Raw genomic sequence first — 16,483 nt, 5'->3', positions numbered from 1 at the left:
CAGGGGGCCGAGAGGTGCTGTCAATGCCCGGGGGACTTCAGTGAAATTATTTTGATGTACTCTACTTGAGTGCTACCTGGCACCAAAACAAAGAGTCTTGGTTTCATCCTTTCAACACCGGAATGGAGAAAAAAAAAAGAACTCTGGATAGATGTACAGCCATTTCCACAGGCCAAATTCCACTACAAGACCTACCTGTAGCATCATGCTAGTGCAAACAAACAAACTCAGGGCTAATCTACATCAGGGCTTCCAACAAGCTGGATTTATGAAGTCTACATGTGCCGAATACAGTATGGCAAGTTTGACAAGTTGAGTCTGATTCCATATGTTCTGATTTAACACTTGGGCTGAGAAGCACTGAGCCGGCACGTCATCACACTTGTCCAAACCTTACCGATACTAATTGGAGTCACCTGGTGAGCCACAGGGCCCCACCTCCCATACTATCTTAAGCCAGCAAAACTACAATGAGGAAAATCAGGAAAGTTAGTGGGACTGAGTTAGAGGCTACAGCACAAAACCAAAGTGAAAATTTATACTCTGATTATTTTATGACATACTCCTGTTTTAAGTTGCCCTTTAAGAGACACAATTAAGGCCAAAACATTGACTCAAGTTGAGCACACCGTTGCAGCAAAGCATCTGGGACAGTTAAAAAAGTGCTACCCAAGATGTTCAGCAATGTGTCATAAAAGTTAACGGGGCTTCAGTGGTCTGTGAAAGTGCCCTCGTCACCTTGTCACTTTACCTTATTTGCTGCTTTACATTTCACACAAGCACTCAAGCATTTGGTAATGCTAACATCTTTTGCTTGGCATATTGTGTTGATGATGGGGTCTTTGAACTGCTAAAATGTTAAGATTGAGATCAAATGTGACTTGTATTAGAAATACAACCGTATTGCATTATGTTTTCATTGGGACAGCTTAATATGTCCCTTGCTAACTCTGAGCATAATTGAAAACAAGTTGGTCTGAGTGTATTTCAATGTTGAAATATATATTTTGTGTGCTGCTGCAAGCCTAAATGGGAATGTTTGAGGTTATACCGCTCTTTCTTTAAATGTTACAGGGTGTCCAGAGGGAAAGAAAGTGGAATTCATAACCAGCCTGTTGGATGCCCTTACTACTGACATGGTGATGGCTATCAACTCACCAACCCCCTCTGGTGGTGGGAGGTAAGAATTTAATAAAGTGATGCATTATTTACAGACTTGTCATGCAACAGAAAAAATCGATTTGAGAAAATTGTAATGTTATTAGAATAAAGCAGGGGTGGCCAACAATGGTCCTGGAGAACTACAATCCTGCAGAGTTTTGCTCAGACTTTGATAAAAACTCATCTGCCTGTAGCTTTCTAGTAACCCTTAGACCTTGATTAGTTTGTTCAGGTGTGATTGATTAGGGTTGCAACTAAACTTTGTAAAAAAAAAAAAAATTCTGTACTACTGCTTTAAATATTATGAGAAACTTTACCTACTTTTCTTCAGAGAAAAGGCGTGATTGTGGATTATTATTATTATTATCACTATTACTATTATAATTTTAATATAACATTAAAACACTGTCTTATTTTCAAGACATGAGCCAAAGATAAGTCTAGTCTTAATTGGACCAACATTGGTAGATTTTTACATTTTCTGGAGAAAAAAAAAAAAAAAAAATTTCTGCTTAAAATGTCCCAACACAATGTTGAGTTAGGCCTGACATTTTTATTTTAAAGGTACAGTAATTTGAAACTGCCCAAATATAATACTATCTGTATCTCTTCTCCTTAGTCATTTGCTCTCTTTCTTCTCTCTCTTACAAATTAATCACACCACAACAAAAAAAATCTTAAATGAAAAATGTTTTACTTGTGTTGAAAGTATTATACAGTATACCCCACCGACTGGGATTGTTTCTCCTCCAGGTTTGTTGAGCCTGACCCAAGCCACACACTGGAGGAACGGGTGGTTCATTGGTACTTTGCCCAGCTGGATAATAATGGCAGTCACGATATCAACAAGAAGGAGATGAAGCCCTTCAAGCGCTATGTAAAGAAGAAAGCTAAACCCAAACGATGTGCCCGCAAGTTCACCGAATACTGTGACCTTAACAAGGACAAGACTATCTCCCTTCAAGAACTCAAAGGATGCCTAGGTGCCAATAAAGAAGGTGTGCAGTTTTTCTAAAAGCATTTATGTTAAAAAAAAATCATATGATGAATTAGATTTGGTACTTTAAAGGAACTGGTGTTGTGCTTTGGTGGAACCACATTTTTTGACATTATTACGGAAGTTACTTAATTTCCCTTGGTACTTCCTGTTTCATTGAATACACAATGAAAGTTGGTGTTTCTACCGACGTCCAACCAGTTTCCAACTTTTTTTTTTAGGTAGTACTTTTGAAATTAACTTCTGATTTAAATAATGTAAATGTATTTTCCTCTTATCTAATCAAAATCCAGTAGACAGATATAATTGAAGCATATCTTCACAACATAACATGATTACATTATCACAACATGCAAATGCACTTTTTAAAAATTATCATTATCCAAAACAGTAACGTTGTGTCTTTTTGGGGTCAAATTGCCACCAGCCAAAACACACTGTATGTGTTACATGATTGATGCATATTGTTAATGCAAAATTTCTGAACAGTACATTTCCATAAGATTAGAGAAAGTCCTGAAGTTTCTTAGGGTTTTTTGTTAAATGTAGAATCCCATTTCAGACTTGCAGTTGGAAACAGTTTATTGCTACTGTGTTTCTCATAATTGCAACTTTATATCTCACAGTGTGACATAATATTTTGCAAGGTGAGTTTATTATTTCAAACTGTGACTTAATTTGTCATAATTGCTACTTTATGTGAAGCCATATGACTTTATATCTCACATTGGGACTTTATATGTTCCAGTGTAATACTATATCCTGCAAATTGCAGTTATGAATTTTGTGAATTTGTCAAACAGAATGACTTTATAACTCACAATGTGACTTTAAATGTCACAATTGTAATTTCATACCTCACAGTGTACTTTATACACACTTTGTCACAAATAGTTTTTTTATTTTTTTTTTATTCTGAGGCAGAAACAGGCATAGTGTGCTTACTCAAACCCCAAACAGCAGTGACTGTACAAAATGAGTCAAAAATTGGCGCAGCGACATCTTTGTAAGAGTCAGCAGTTCTTATCACTGGGAAAATAGTGGAAACATCAATAGGAGAAACACTGGTTTGAGAAAACATGTCAGTCAGAACCTTTACTTATTATTAAAATTTGTCTGTCTTTCTTGTATGTTCTTCTTTTTGCAGGTAGCACTACAAGCAGCATCAGCAGTCAGGGGACAAGGCAAGGGACAAATTTGTTCAGTAAGGCCTGACTAATTGCTTTTGCACTAACATTTGCCTCAGCAGCTGCAGAGAGCAGAAATTATAATATATTAACAATATGAATAGAGTGCAAGCATTGTAGTGAACAATATATGCCTTGCCCTTTTATGATGGAGATGGGATGAATGATGCATCTTTATGGCCACCCACATTGTGTCTGCTTTTGTGTGCACATGTATTCTTTGTGAACTAAATTCAATAGATGATTACTTTAATCATAGTTTTTCACTGTAGTCAGAGTGCTGTATGAGTCAGAAGTGACCTATTCTCAGAATAATCAGGGACAAAAATAGTAGATACAGCGTCATTATGGAGAGTAATTTGGTGGAAAATTCACATTCCCCCCATAGGGCCTCTAGAGTGATCATATCAGTGAGGAAAATACGGATCTTTGCTCATAGGCACACAGTTAATTTTTTTTCCCTCAAAAAATTTAGTTGACAAGGAAGTGCAAAATGAAATCAAGTACAGTTACTTTGAACTTGAATGTAAACTTTTCCTTTAAATACTCCAGCTCTGTGAAATAACAGAGTAAGTCAACTATTGTCATAAAGTGTTTTGAATTAATACTTTAGCTATTCATTGTCCATGTGGCAGCTGGTAGTCTGATTCTGGCAGGTCACGTGACCTGCCTGTTGTTGGCTGCGTGGCGGCTGGCAGTCCTCTGTCAGGAACCATTGATTATGGCAGATGTATGTGTTTTTTTTTTTTTTTTTTCTCTCCTTCCACTCTAGATCTGGAAATATTATTATTTTTTATTATACATCCAGGTGAACTGGCCAAACGTGTTTGAACCGCTCTCTGCCTTCCCCTAGCCACAGGTCTGAAATTAACAGTGGCTTGAGGCAAAAATAATTTGGCATTTGGCATTTTTGTCCAAATAGGACAAAAATGCCCCTGCTTAATTCATCTAAATCTATTACACTCTCGCAAATAAAGTGAAAATAAAAGGAAAAGTGTTGATTGCGGTATTACATTTAGATCTGCTCATGTCACATTATATTTCTTTTTACACATTTTACAATGTTGCACATTATAACCATTCACGCATGATTATGTTGATTTTATGAATGCAATGGCCAACCAGAGGGTTCTGCAGTCTCTCATCTCATCGTGAATTGTCTCATCATAAACCATGCAGATGTACGTATGGTGTAAGAAAAAGATTAATTCCACAGTGTAGACAGCTTCACTGATAATAACAAGAGAGTTTGTAGAGAGTGCATTCGCGCTAGACTGAAGTTAGTGAAAATGTGATATATTTGCTCACTTTCGGTAGTCTATGTAATTTATTCTGTGTTTGATAAATTGTGGAAAATAGACAATGATTAGTAACTTAAAATGTTTTTATTGAACTGTGTTTGAGATAAATTAGAGATAAATTCCATCAAATTAAAAATTTTTATGACATGACACCCATATCTGGTACATGCCAAAAAAGACATGTTTATGATGTTAATAGATTACACTAACATTAGGTGACTTTTAGCCTTAGAGTTGGTTCACCCTCCGCAAATGAAATTAGATATCATTTGAAAGATTAAAATCTCAAAATTCATCCTGTGAAAACCATTTTGAAATTATCGAAAATGTCAACAATAAAAATGGTAGACAAATATTTCATTTGACTAAAAGAAATATCATCCAATAATACCTAATGAAAAATGTAGTGCAAAGTGTAGTGCAACCGTGTGGCGCTGTAGCTGTTTTTACTGTTGACAGTTTTTTTTCACATTTATTTTATATAAATGTTAGTGAAAAGAATAAAAATAAAAAACATTTAAATGTCATTCTGTATATGTGATGGACATTGGTTTTATGATAATCTTTGGTATCTACTTTGAAGGCATCTTGAGTAAAACTGCTTCATATTTAATAAAGCATATGCAAAACGCTTGAACCGGAAGCGGCGAGACCAGGTCAACAGAATACGGAAGTCTGTTGCTCATAACCCCTGTTCAAGAGAAGGCACAGCGCTTTAGAGCAAAGGCGGCCGAACCTGAAGCTGCTGAGTGTCGTTTGGATGAATATGTACTGTAGATATTTGCTGTGTGCTTTCCTCTAAAAAACGAAATAAACACAACAAAAACTGACAGCGGTGGGAAAGCAGCAGTTAAGAAAGCATCCGATTACAGCCATGTGGATGTTTGCACGAGCTCTGCACTTCGGCACTCCAGTCAAGTAAAGTCCAGTCACGTCATTTTTATTTATATAGTATTTTATGCAATGCAATAGACTTAAATCAAGCAGCTTCACCGTATTAAACATGGAAAAACCAGTGTCAATGTCACTTTCAGTTAGAATTACAGCTTGATCTTCTGTTATAAAGCAGCAAACCAGATATATTTTTTTGTACAAAACATGGATTGTGGAATGTTTCAATATATATTTAAATACACAAAGACCAAAACATAAACATAAATATAAACAAATATATCAATATTTATATATTTATATTATATTTATATATATTTATATTTTATATATATATATAATATTTCATTAAAGTGATAGTTTGGTTTGCAGAGATCAAAGCTTGATCTAGCTCAGGACTGTTTTGATTATCAGAACCCTATAGGGTATTTTAACATCATGTTGTGAATAAAATAGTTTATCCAAAAATAAAGCGTCTCATCACTTACCTTCATTTTGTTTCTTATTCATATGACTTATGTTGGGCAGAATAATGTGCCATTCAGTTTCTTTTTCATACAGCTAATTAAATGGTGAATAATAGTTTCTCTGTCTGTCATCTCATTTTGTGTGCTAAATATATATTGTGTTTATAAATTAATTGTATAATAACTAATTACATAATATGATTTTCAAAAGCTGAAGTAATTAGGCCTACCTTTATTTATTGAATTATAAATATTTTAACAAATATTTTAACTAATTGCAAAAGCTGAATAATCATTCAAAGTCTACTGTTTAATAAGTGAAATAATCGTTTGTTGCAGCCCTAAATCGAACATTGTGTTACCATGGAAATGGTACTTTAAAATCTTTTGGCAGTCTCCTCCCCCTAAGTGGGCAGTGTCAAGTGTCATATTACAAAATGTATTACGATTTTTTACAATCATTCTATAATATTGACAAAATACGTATCGTTGGAGGTCTCAAGATTCCATTCCATGGAATGGTGGTTGGTTTGGTGGTTATTTTGTGAAAGATGTAAAATTGGCAGAGAAATTAAGACATTTTTGGCAAAAAAAAAATGAAAAAATGCATAAAAAAAATCAATGGAGTTTGAGTGTCATCCGGTGGCTGTTTGTGTTATAATGCCTAAATAAAATCTCACAGGAACCTATTTTTTTTTCTATCAACTTCAAATTTGGAACATAACTTATTTAGATATAAGGCTTTAATTTTATAGCAATTTTAGAGTAAAACCTGTTATGAAATGTATTTATTTTACATAAAATATAATAAAAATATACAGTGCTTTTTCTTTACAGTAAATTTAAACTTCTATAACTTTTTTTGATACTCTCATATTTTGAAATGATTTCACTTCTACAACAAAATGCTGATTGTCTTCTTTAAAAAGAGTCCAACCTCAGGTCTGCATTCCAAAGTGTTCATTAATTATAACAATTTAAGTTTGGATAGTCCACTTTAACGTCTTTGTTCAAAAATGAGGGGTGACACTTGTTCACTTCAATTAAAAGTAATTTTTTAGTCTAATAAATGTTAAAATTCATAGCTCTAAATTTTATTGTAATGTATAATGGCTATAGTCAAAGGTAAAATTAAAAACAAAAACAACAACAAAAAACCTTTCATAGAGACATCATATTGGTATCAGTGATACTGACCTTCAGTCATAAAAATTTGCCACTGAACAATTATTAAATAAAATACATTAATTGGATTAATTTCGGTGGGGGGGGGGGATTAATTCATTATTTTTGTAATTTATTGACAGCACTAATGTAAATAACCTATAATAGGTCTAAACAGATGTCCTTTTTGCCCCCAGAATGGTGTAGTTAGGTCATGTTAAACAGCCAAAACTTGACCCTTGAGTTGGAAGCAACTTCTATCCTCAGATACCTGGGCCGGATGCCACAGCAGCCCACAATCCACCTGATCCTCTGCTGATCGAGTTCAAATAATATTACATCCCATAATTAGCTGCACCAAGTTCTGCCACTTCTTCACACGGCCAAAAGACTAGCTACTTCTGTTACTTATTACAAGAAGATATCCCCTTCTAATAGCTTTTGTTGGACAAAAGATGCAGGTTTGTAGTTACTCGCTTCTCCTCTAACACATCATTTGTTCTACTTCAAAGATAAGCAATGACAAGTGCATTAGTAGGTCTGTAAAATGTTTCCAACCTCATAAATCTAGAAGGAGAATACAGTTTTCAAAATAACCACCAGGAGTCACGACCCCAGGCTTTTTTCTCTTTTTGCAAAAAAAATTAATAAATAAACAAATAGTGCTGTCATGACTTTGCTGTATTTTACCAGGTTATGAAAAGAAAAGTATGGTTTTAATATTAATGCTGATGTGCTTCTCCATATCGGCCTCCTCTGGTTTGTGGTTTACTAAAGTAGAATTTAAGGGGAGGAATTATTTATCTAAATGCTATAATTCAGTGTGTCCAGACCCACCTGTTTCTCTTTGCTAAATTACAGCATGAGGTTTAATTCATTGGGCTCCTGTGTGTAGACGCTAAGAAGTCATGCGCAACTTTATAACTGGTTTGAATAAGACTTTGTGGCACCATTTATACACATTTGATTAGTGGTAGTCTTCAGTGATATTTTCTTTAGAGCCACAGAAAAAAAAAAGAAAAAGAAAACACTTATTTGGAAGCATGACTGTTTATTTGAAATGATGGCAAATGTAATAGCTCTGAGACCAAGACTGTCTCACTCTTTTTTTTTTTTCTTTTTTTTTCCATTTTTTTTACTGTGTAGGAGACAGAGATGCAAAGCAGAAAGCAGAGACATTCTGTCTCGTAGCATGATGACAAGTCACTCTCTCGCTCCTTTGCGTCTGTTTTTGCCAGCCATAATGTTTTGCCCATAGTTAGGTGTTTAGCGTTTGATGACAGGCTCACTAGCCCACTAGCACCGTTTCTAGCCAGCTCACTCTCCAACCAGTGGGATTCCCTTGTTATTAGTCGCGTAGCTGCTGTTTACCCTGGCTTGTGGGTTCTGGTAGCCTAGCAGAGACCCACCAAGGACCCAGTGAGGGCTGAGCTCATGTGTTTACCCTGGCGCTGCCCACTTCAACCTAAAAACAGTGGCAGGGAGCAGGCAGAAAGTCAGGCCCAGTAGACCATGAATAGCACTGCCAAGATAAACAGCTGCTTTGTTTGGAGAGCTGAGGGGGCTTCTCCTACCCACAGCCAAAGAGTTTGCTTTTCAACACCCCCCTCCCGTGTACACACTCGAGGGTTGATAAATTGGGCCAAGCTTCTCCTAAAAGACAGTTTTATGTCTTGTCGCTTAAGTGTACTAGAAGTAAAATTGATGAGTCTGATGTAGACTCGATTTAAGATCATCCGCTGCCAAAATATCTACGACGCAATGAGAGCCAATAGACATTTCCTTCATCTGGCTGTGGCTGTTTGACAATGAATGTATGACAAATTGTAATATTTATTTAGTTACAATACTGTACTTGCAGTTACTGCAATCCAGACACCAGAATTATGTCTTAAAATGTTGAGAGTGCTTTTTACTACACCATAATAAGGATTTTATAGATCTGAGGTTTTCTTAGACAAGTGAATTACTGAAGGCTACCAGGAAAGTTAGTATATTAAAGGGATAGTTCACCCAAAAATGAAGATTACCCCATGATTTACTCACCCTCAAGCCATCCTAAGTGTATATGACTTTCTTCTTTCAGACGAATACAATCGGAGTTATATTTTAAAAATGTCCTGGCTCTTCTAAGCTTTATAATGGCAGCGAATGAGTCTTGAGGTTTTGATGTCTAATAAGTTGCATCCATCCATCATAAAACATATACTCCACATGGCTCTGGGGAGTTAATAAAGGCATTCTGAAGTGAATTGATGCATTTGTGTAAAAAATAAAATAAAAATCTCCATATTTAAAACTTTATAAATTGTAATCTCTAGTTTCCGCTAACTGTCGTATGTGCGTTCACGAGAGAGTAGCATTCCAGTGGATGACGTAGCGTAGGCTCTGGTGAGAAGTGACCAATGTGGAAGTGTAGTGGAGAGAGCAAAACAAACACCAGTCATGAATTAGATGTACAAAACAAGGATTTATAAAGAAAAATTACGGAGGATTTTGATATAAGCCAAGAGGAGGCTGGTTTTCCTTTGCTGTGAACAAAACTTGGTTCTCGCAAGACTAGCATATTCTCACCGTGCTTACGCTATGGCTAAGTCATACGTCTTCGACTGGAACGTGGATAACTGTGACAATTTGAGTGTTAGCAAAGAATAGGGTCGTTTTGTCAGAACACTTCAAACAGGGGTGGGCCATACTACCAACATAATTCATTATTTTTGGAAATTGGGCATGCTCTTAAAACAGGGGTGGGCCATCCTTCCAAGCTAATTGTTTAAGGACAAATATCACTATATCAGATTCTACCAGTACATTGTAACACTTATTAAAACAAAACCCACCTAATATAGCCTCTAATGTGCATCTTAGTTTTTATGTCTTTTTTGGAATATAGCCTCTAATGTGCATCTTAGTTTTTATGTCTTTTTTGGAAATTGGGCATGCTCTTAAAACAGTTTTATTCCTTCCCAAGCTAATTGTTTCTTAGACCCACCTGCATATTTACCAGACAACACTGCATGCCCTTTCTCATTAACTGTTTAAAAGTTTCTTTATTTAGCAAAATGCATGCCACTGAATTCTTTTTGAGCGTTAAGTGGTAAAAATGCCCACTTGGTGAAGGGTGGACGAAAAGTAGATGCCAGACTGAAGAGGTTTTAGTGACCTGGAAAATATGTCACTTTGTTTGTTTTAATTTTGACAGCAGACGTGAGGCTCAACTCACTCTGACTCTTATTTCTGGTGTAAGAAAGAGGCTTTGTTTGTGCGTGCCATTAGCTTTGTGAACAAGACGCTTTAAGCATCTGGATGGGAGAATGTTGCAGACACACTGATTTGTTGCATCTTTGTCATTAACGATAATTATGGATGACATCATGGTGATGTTTTCAATGGAGTATGTAAAAAAGGAAGCAGACTGCTTGCTTGGGAAGTTTGGCACGGACTTGGAGTGAATTGTCCTCACTTTGTAAAAAAAACCGTCCTTTTCTGTAGCCTTTTGTATACAAGCACAAGTCTAAATTGAGTTTATTGTATGTTCAGATTATATAGCATTTGCTTTCAGTTTCCTCTGTTTTTGCAACGCTCAGTATTTATTTTTTATGTTTTTTCTCAACTGGAGGGTTGTGATCCAAAAATGCAGGTGCAAATCTGAGTATGTGAAAAGAAAACTGAAAAAAGAATAATAAATAAAGTTGAGAATGGAAAATCTGCCATTTTCCATCAGAACCAATGTCTTGTTAATTATTTTGCCTATTATTGGGTCATTATTGGAATCATGCTGATATAAATACCTTTCATTTGTTTGGTTTTTAAAGACTTTTGTTAACATTTGAATACTAAACAATATTGGTTGCTATTTAATGCCCAAAAACGTTGTTAACCAAGACCAGATGAAATCCAATATGTTGTGTTCTGGATATAAAACCCTGTTTTTTGCAGTATATTTGTAGTACGCTTCTAAATGTTGTAGAAATCATTTTTGAATCCGCATCAGCAATACCTTGTTGCACACCTTTTCTGCCACCAGGCACTAGCCTACCTCCACTGTTCAGCCTAATCTGAGATCAGTTGTCAGGTAAGGCAGCTCTCAGACACTGTGGATCTGGTTTCCCTGGCCTTTATCAGATGAGGGGGACGGGGGTGAGCAAGGAGAGGCTTTGTGTACTTAATGGCACAGTCATTTCATCACTTTACCACTCTGAAAGAGTAGAGGCCAAAGTGGACCCTTTTTCTGGTGCCTGTTAATTACCGAAGGGAATTGGGCTTTTGAGGAGAATGAGTATGCAGACACTGAAAGCTTAAAGAATTCTCCATGCTAACGGACAAACAAGACAAACTCTCAAATCGCCCCAAAACCAGCCCTCCATTGCCTCTAGCTACAAAAGTTGTGACCACACGAATACAAGCTATGTTTGATAGCAATGCTTGCTGTGGTGAATTTACAATACCTACTGTATATTGTATGTTTCAACCAGTGTTGGGGAAGATACCTTGAAACTGACGCTTATAAAAATACAAACTACTTATAATTTAAAACAGCTCAACGTCAGGTAAACAAGCTACTCTTTTGAAAAAGTAGTTATCTACAATGTAAGCTGTTAGCAAATGACATTTAAGTTTCTCAAGGAGGCAATTGTAGCTCAAGAACAATCAGGGTAAAATCAGAGGTAAACAGCCACATTAACCAAAGTTTTTGCTTAATATTTGCTGCAAAGTATATTCTATAGGTACTCAAAATTAATAATCATTTGTATTGGTTAATTTACACTTCCAATTTCCAGAGAAAAGACAGTTGTGTGTAATCCCTCAGGCTGCTGTGAAGCTATGCTGCAATTCATTCTTACATTAAAACAAATCATGATTTTTATAGTGATATTTGTTGGACAAAGTAGCTTGCTACTGAAAAACTACAGTATTTTGAAAATAGCATAGTTATTACTGAAGAAATGTACTGTAGATAAGGAAGTGAACACTTTGGTCTTTCTATTGCACTTCCAGTGACATCAATAAGACAATTAAAGACAAAAAAAAAATATTGTCTGAGCAACTAAGTTGCATACTATACCTTATGCCATAGTAGCCAGACCTTCTTCTTTTCTTTACTTAGGATATTGCATAAACATGCATAAGGATAAATAATGTAAATCTGAAATTTCCTGCCAGATTTGACTCAAATTATCAAACATTATTGTTGGCTTTACATTACATTACAAACATTAGTGTAAGGCAGAAACACTGACTGAACTGATTGTTTTTATATCAGCATAGTAATGGCATTTTATTATTAGCCCATACACAGTATACCTTTATAGTTAGCAGAGACACTTTTAGTTAAATAAAGCTAGGGTAGGCAGTGTCTGTGGTATTACTGTCATCTAGCAAAAATAAAGCATGTTTTCAACCAACAACCTTTGCAAACGCCCCTTTGCCGCATCACACGTCCTCCAACTCAAACATCACAAACACAGCTCTTACGGGTCTATAAAAGTGAAAGGTAAAAGTAGGCTACTTTCAATAAACGTCCAACATAATAGGATATTTTTTTACTTAAAGTTTAGCTTACCTGTCCAGAAGAAACTCTGCAAGTTTATCATATCAATTGACTCCCAAAAATTATATCAGATTCCTTCATCTCGTAAAACACTGCCAGTGTTTACCCTTGTTTTACCGCCATAGTTTGTGACTTAGTAATCAATAATCAAATCTTTCAAAATACATACCTCAAACCCTATTTTAAATAATTACAAATACAAATCTATAATTCAAACGATCTGAAGAAATAACGTATTTTTCGGACTATAAGTCGCACCTAAGTATAAGTAGCATCAGTCCAAAAATACATCATGATGAGGAAAAAAACATAGTATAAGTCGCACTGGACTATAAGTCGCATTTATTTAGAACCAAGAACCAAGAGAAAACATTACCGTCTACACGCTAGTCTTCAGTGTAGACTACAGGAGAACTGACAAATAGAGCGCCCTCTCGCGGCTGGAGACGGTAATGTTTTCTTTTTTTCTCTTGGTTCATTTCTCTCGGTTCATGTCAAATTAATTTTGATAAATAAGTCGCACCTGACTATAAGTCGCAGGACCATCCAAAATGCACTGGAGGCTACATAATGTGTATGCGTAAATTAATTAAATAAAAACAAAGACAAAATAATCACAAAGACATATTTATCAGTCATAAGTTCTGGAGAAGGCACTGGAGGCTACATAATGTGTATGCGTAAATTAAACTTTTGTATAAAAACTGAAGTACTTGAGTCTGTGTGTGTTGTAAATTCAGCTTAGCTGATACAACAGGTCTGTTCCTTTTGATTGAGCATCCACCTGCATTTCTCTACCCCCAAATCTCTGCTGTTGACCTTACACACATACGCACACATCTGATGGACTCTCCAAGGCCGGGACCCCCTCTATTTGTCAGACCCTTCCCCCATGGGGAAGAGGAGTGGGTTCTTCTCTGGAACTCTTGTACTCACTTCCACAGCAGCCATCTGCAAGCAATCTGTCTGCTTTACACATCTCCCCTTTTCCTCAGACTCTCTCTGATTGATAGCTCCAAAAGGAGTCTTATGGCCCAGACTGTGGACACCAAATGTCCCTGTTCCCAATGCCATCATGATCCAACTACACAGTCCGTTATGGTTTACTGTACAGAACACAGCATGAACTAAATACCCTGTCTTTGTGCTGCATGTAGGGTTTATGTTTTTTTATATACATACCTAAAAGCAGCAGTTTGCATAAATCACCAATGATTTGTGGTCTTACGTCAGACGTCCCAGCCTCAAAGGCAGAATGGATAAGTGAGAGAATTCAAGACAAGGAGGTAGCAGTAGAGAAAGGATTGCACATCAGCCGCAGAGGAAGGATCTGTTTCCCACATGACTTTGCAAAGAGAACAAACATGGCCTCTCATCCTCCCATCCACATTAAGATGCTTACATGCACACAGCATATTTTAAATGAAGCCATTGCATTATTGGAGCTGACATCGAACATATCATCTTGAATGCGTTTGGTGCATCTGGAGATGTTCTGTTCGCAGACAAAGCACACACATCCGCAATGCCAGACCTTGTCGTTTGCCCCATATCTTTCTTCCTATTTGTTGTGTGCATGTGTATGTGCGTGTGACCGGAGACAAGATCAAGGATGCATGTATGTGTGTGCGCATGTGCATGCATGAGTGCAGATAATCTCAAGAATGCTGCTGTCTTGTCACGCTATTGCTGTGTTTTGGCACATCTGCAGGCCAGCTAAGCTGAGCAGAAACACCTCGCTGCTCACCTGTCTCACCACCCTGTCTGTTTTCCAGTAGGTCGTCTGGTCTGAAGACAGAAAGTTCCAGAAGATGAGGCACTAGCACAAAGCACAGTGGGAAGGCATCTCTTCACTGCTAGAAGAGTACAACGAAGGATTCTGAGAAATTATTTAGAGGTTCCTTAAGAACAAAAAAAAAAAAAAAGATGAAAATGATATCATGGAGCCAAAATATTTGCACTTTCTCCTCCCATTGTTAGACATTTTTATTATTTCCTTTGTTTGTGTTGTAAACGTCTATTAATATGACAAAAATGTATGTCAGAGAACACAGACTGTAAGTTGATTGTAAATGATTACCTGCTTGCGTCCACATTTTCAGAACATCCATGCTAACCGCTAATCCAGACAGTATTATTTAGTTGTGTTTGAATGCAACAATTTTGGATGTCAATTCAAAAACTGAAAAAAAAAAAAAACAAGCATTCTATTTTGAAATTAGCTTGTCTTTAAATGCTTCTTCTTCAGTTTGCTGTTGTTTCTGATAATGTCCACTCAACCAGTATGTTTGCTCTGTTGTTCACCTTGGCAACGGAACTAATGGAGCATTGATAGTGAACGAGAAATGGAGTGAAATCGTTTCTGTCAACAAACATTAGCTACGTTCTCTCAGACCTGCACCCCAGGACTCTAGTAATGTAGACATAACCATCACCTGAGAATTAACAGTAAGTTCCAGGCGGTTCGTTCAGAAGTCAGAGGTCAAAAACACTATCATGGAAAATTAGTTTTGTAAATGTCACGGAACACTTCACTTAGCTTTAGTATCTTCAAATAGATTATTCATTAAGTGTATGGTGCGTCTCACATAATGAACAACTGGTGTTCTGTTGTTGATTTTTTCACAATGCCTTTATCAAATCCTGAAATGAGAAATAGTACAGTATTGCTGTAGACTGATGAGTGCATAGAACTAGCCTAGCAGTAATCTTCATGAGAAATACTTCTGTTTAACTTCTTTCCATACATCAATTCTACCCAAGCTGGTTTTTTGCATACACTTTTTACTATGGTATTTTCTGAGGTACCTGGGAGTGACATGTAAATACCATGGTAATCTTTAAGTACCACTGTATTTTACCATGGCATTACCATATTACATTTTTTATTTTTTATTTTTTTGGTAGGATTCCATTTTCTTCTCTGGCTAGAAGAGTCTTGTATAAATCACAAGCTCTGTGTAGGTCTTAAAATAATTCAGCGTCCTTTTTCTTTTTCTTTTTTTTTTTTTTTTTTTTTGCAAAGTCTCTGAGCTTATGTCCTGTCTGGTGTGATTTATTGTTAAGCATCTGTGTTAGCTGGAGTGTGTTCAGTAGCAATGATTTGTTTCTCATCCAAGGTAATCGCTTGTAGTTATTTTGCAGGAATGCATATGAGAAAAGGGTCATTGATTTAAATTGATTAATTGTTTTGATGTATTTACACTGACTCAAAGTTACCTTCTGTGTCATCATTGACTGGGCTTTGGAAATAGTATTTGTCTATTCCAAAAGCGAAACATCCAAGTTCTTGCTAGACAACAATAAAATTAAAGATATAAATATATTTACCCCTTATTTTGATGACTGAATTTTTCCACTTTAGGAAAGATTTGTTTTGTTGCTCTTTGTGTCTGTTCTTTTATATTTTGCCGTGTGTGTGTGTGTGTGTGTGTGTGTGTGTGTGTGTGTGTGTGTGTGTGTGTGTGTGTGTGTGTGTGTGTTTTGTTGTTGTTGTTTTTTGTTTTTTTTTGCTTATTGACGTACTTGGTAGCCATTACTTTGTCTTAAAAATGAAACCAGTTCTGTTGTAAATATTTATCATATGTGCTTTTTGGTCTTTTCTCCAATTCAGTTTTGAAACAGTGTTTAGCGAACTCTAAAGGCTATGTCAACTTCAATTAGATTATATCGTAGAATAAATTGTAAGGAGGCTGTATTGCTCTCATCATAAATCATTTCTGTTGTATTATTCAGTCTGTTCATCACAATGTAAAAATGACAGC

The 16,483-nt window shown here is 36.2% G+C and overlaps 1 protein-coding gene across 14 annotated transcripts in view; it reads left to right on the top strand.

The window, feature by feature from the left end:
• The window catches only part of LOC109109660 (SPARC-related modular calcium-binding protein 1-like), a 62,004-nt gene extending 45,956 nt beyond the window's left edge, over positions 1-16,048 (top strand). For 2 of the 14 annotated variants that reach the window (XM_042774415.1, XM_042774422.1), the window contains exons 12-15: positions 1,075-1,180; positions 1,915-2,159; positions 3,306-3,362; positions 4,154-4,659. In XM_042774415.1, the coding sequence (XP_042630349.1) occupies positions 1,075-1,180; positions 1,915-2,159; positions 3,306-3,362; positions 4,154-4,176 (431 nt within the window). In that variant the 3' untranslated portion in view covers positions 4,177-4,659. Of the gene's footprint in view, positions 1-1,074; positions 1,181-1,914; positions 2,160-3,305; positions 3,363-4,153; positions 4,668-14,494 lie in introns of those variants that run through there. The other 12 variants (XM_042774419.1, XM_042774417.1, XM_042774418.1 and 9 more) reach the window with 12 other exon arrangements.
• Positions 16,049-16,483: the final 435 nt, after the last annotated feature.

The sequence above is a fragment of the Cyprinus carpio genome, chromosome A17 (genome assembly GCF_018340385.1).
Source record: "Cyprinus carpio isolate SPL01 chromosome A17, ASM1834038v1, whole genome shotgun sequence".
Classification (NCBI taxonomy): Eukaryota; Metazoa; Chordata; class Actinopteri; order Cypriniformes; family Cyprinidae; genus Cyprinus; species Cyprinus carpio.
Note: the sequence above shows the minus strand (reverse complement) of the source record. Positions and strands in the feature narration are given on the sequence as shown.